Source organism: Carcharhinus amblyrhynchos, chromosome 23, assembly GCF_965287045.1.
Source record: "Carcharhinus amblyrhynchos chromosome 23, sCarAmb.v2.hapA, whole genome shotgun sequence".
In the NCBI taxonomy this organism is placed as follows: domain Eukaryota; kingdom Metazoa; phylum Chordata; class Chondrichthyes; order Carcharhiniformes; family Carcharhinidae; genus Carcharhinus; species Carcharhinus amblyrhynchos.
The window spans coordinates 22,167,613-22,168,567 of record NC_137346.1 but is presented as its reverse complement, the minus strand read 5'-3'; the positions used below and the strand labels follow the sequence as shown (position 1 = coordinate 22,168,567).

At 63.8% G+C, this 955-nt stretch overlaps 1 protein-coding gene across 1 annotated transcript in view; it reads right to left on the bottom strand.

Annotated features, from left to right (window-relative positions):
• Nucleotides 1-555, bottom strand: part of LOC145357458 (stromal cell-derived factor 2-like) — a 23,557-nt gene extending 23,002 nt beyond the window's left edge. Inside the window, exon 1 of the mRNA XM_080210811.1 lies at nucleotides 315-555. Within this exon, the coding sequence (XP_080066937.1) occupies nucleotides 315-495 (181 nt within the window). The 5' untranslated portion in view covers nucleotides 496-555. The remainder of the gene's footprint in view (nucleotides 1-314) is intronic.
• Nucleotides 556-955: the final 400 nt, after the last annotated feature.

Sequence of the window (955 nt, the reverse complement as noted above, 5' to 3'; positions counted from 1 at the left end):
CCCTCCCTACCCCCTCTCCTCTCCTCCCCTCCTTTCCCTCCCTCCTCCCCTCCCCTCCTTTCCCTCCTCCTCCCCTCCCCTCCTTTCCCTCCCTCCTCCCCTCCCCTCCTTTCCCCCCCTCCTCCCCTCCCCTCCTTTCCCCCCCTCCTCCCCTCCCCTCCTTCCCTCCCCTCCTTTCCCCCCCTCCTCCCCTCCCCTCCTTTCCCCCCCTCCTCCCCTCCCCTCCCCTCCTTTCCCCCCCTCCTCCCCTCCTTTCCCCCCCTCCTCCCCTCCCCTCCTTTCCCCCCTCTCCCCTCCTTTCCCCCCTCTCTTACCCGAACCGTATTTCACATCATGTGAGTGCAGTCTCACGTTATGCCGCGTGTTTAATAATTTAATAACTGAGCCACAAGTCACGTAGCTCAGCTCGGATGTGCCCAAGATGCCACACACCCCAAACCAGGAAACAATCCACAGTCGGACCAACCCCGAGACCGGCTTTAACCCAGACTCCATCTTCCCCCTTCAACCGCCACCCGGCTGCCAGCCAACGTCAGCAAGCTGGAGGACCAGCTCCAACAGCGCCACCGGCAGGCTGGAGGACAAGCTACAACAGCGCCACCGGCAGGCTGGAGGACAAGCTACAACAGCGCCACCGGCAGGCTGGAGGACAAGCTACAACAGCGCCACCGGCAGGCTGGAGGACAAGCTACAACAGCACCACCGGCAGGCTGGAGGACAAGCTACAACAGCACCACCGGCACGCTGGAGGACCAGCTTCCACAGGGTCACCGCCAAGCTGGAGGACCAGATCCAACAGCGCCACCGGTAGGCTGGAGGACCAACTCCAACAGCGCCACCGGTAGACTGGAGGACCAACTCCAACAGCGCGACCAGCAGGCTGGAGACCAGCTCCAACAGCGCCAACTGCAGACTGGAGGACTAGCTCCAACAGCGCCGCCGCCAGGCTGAAGGA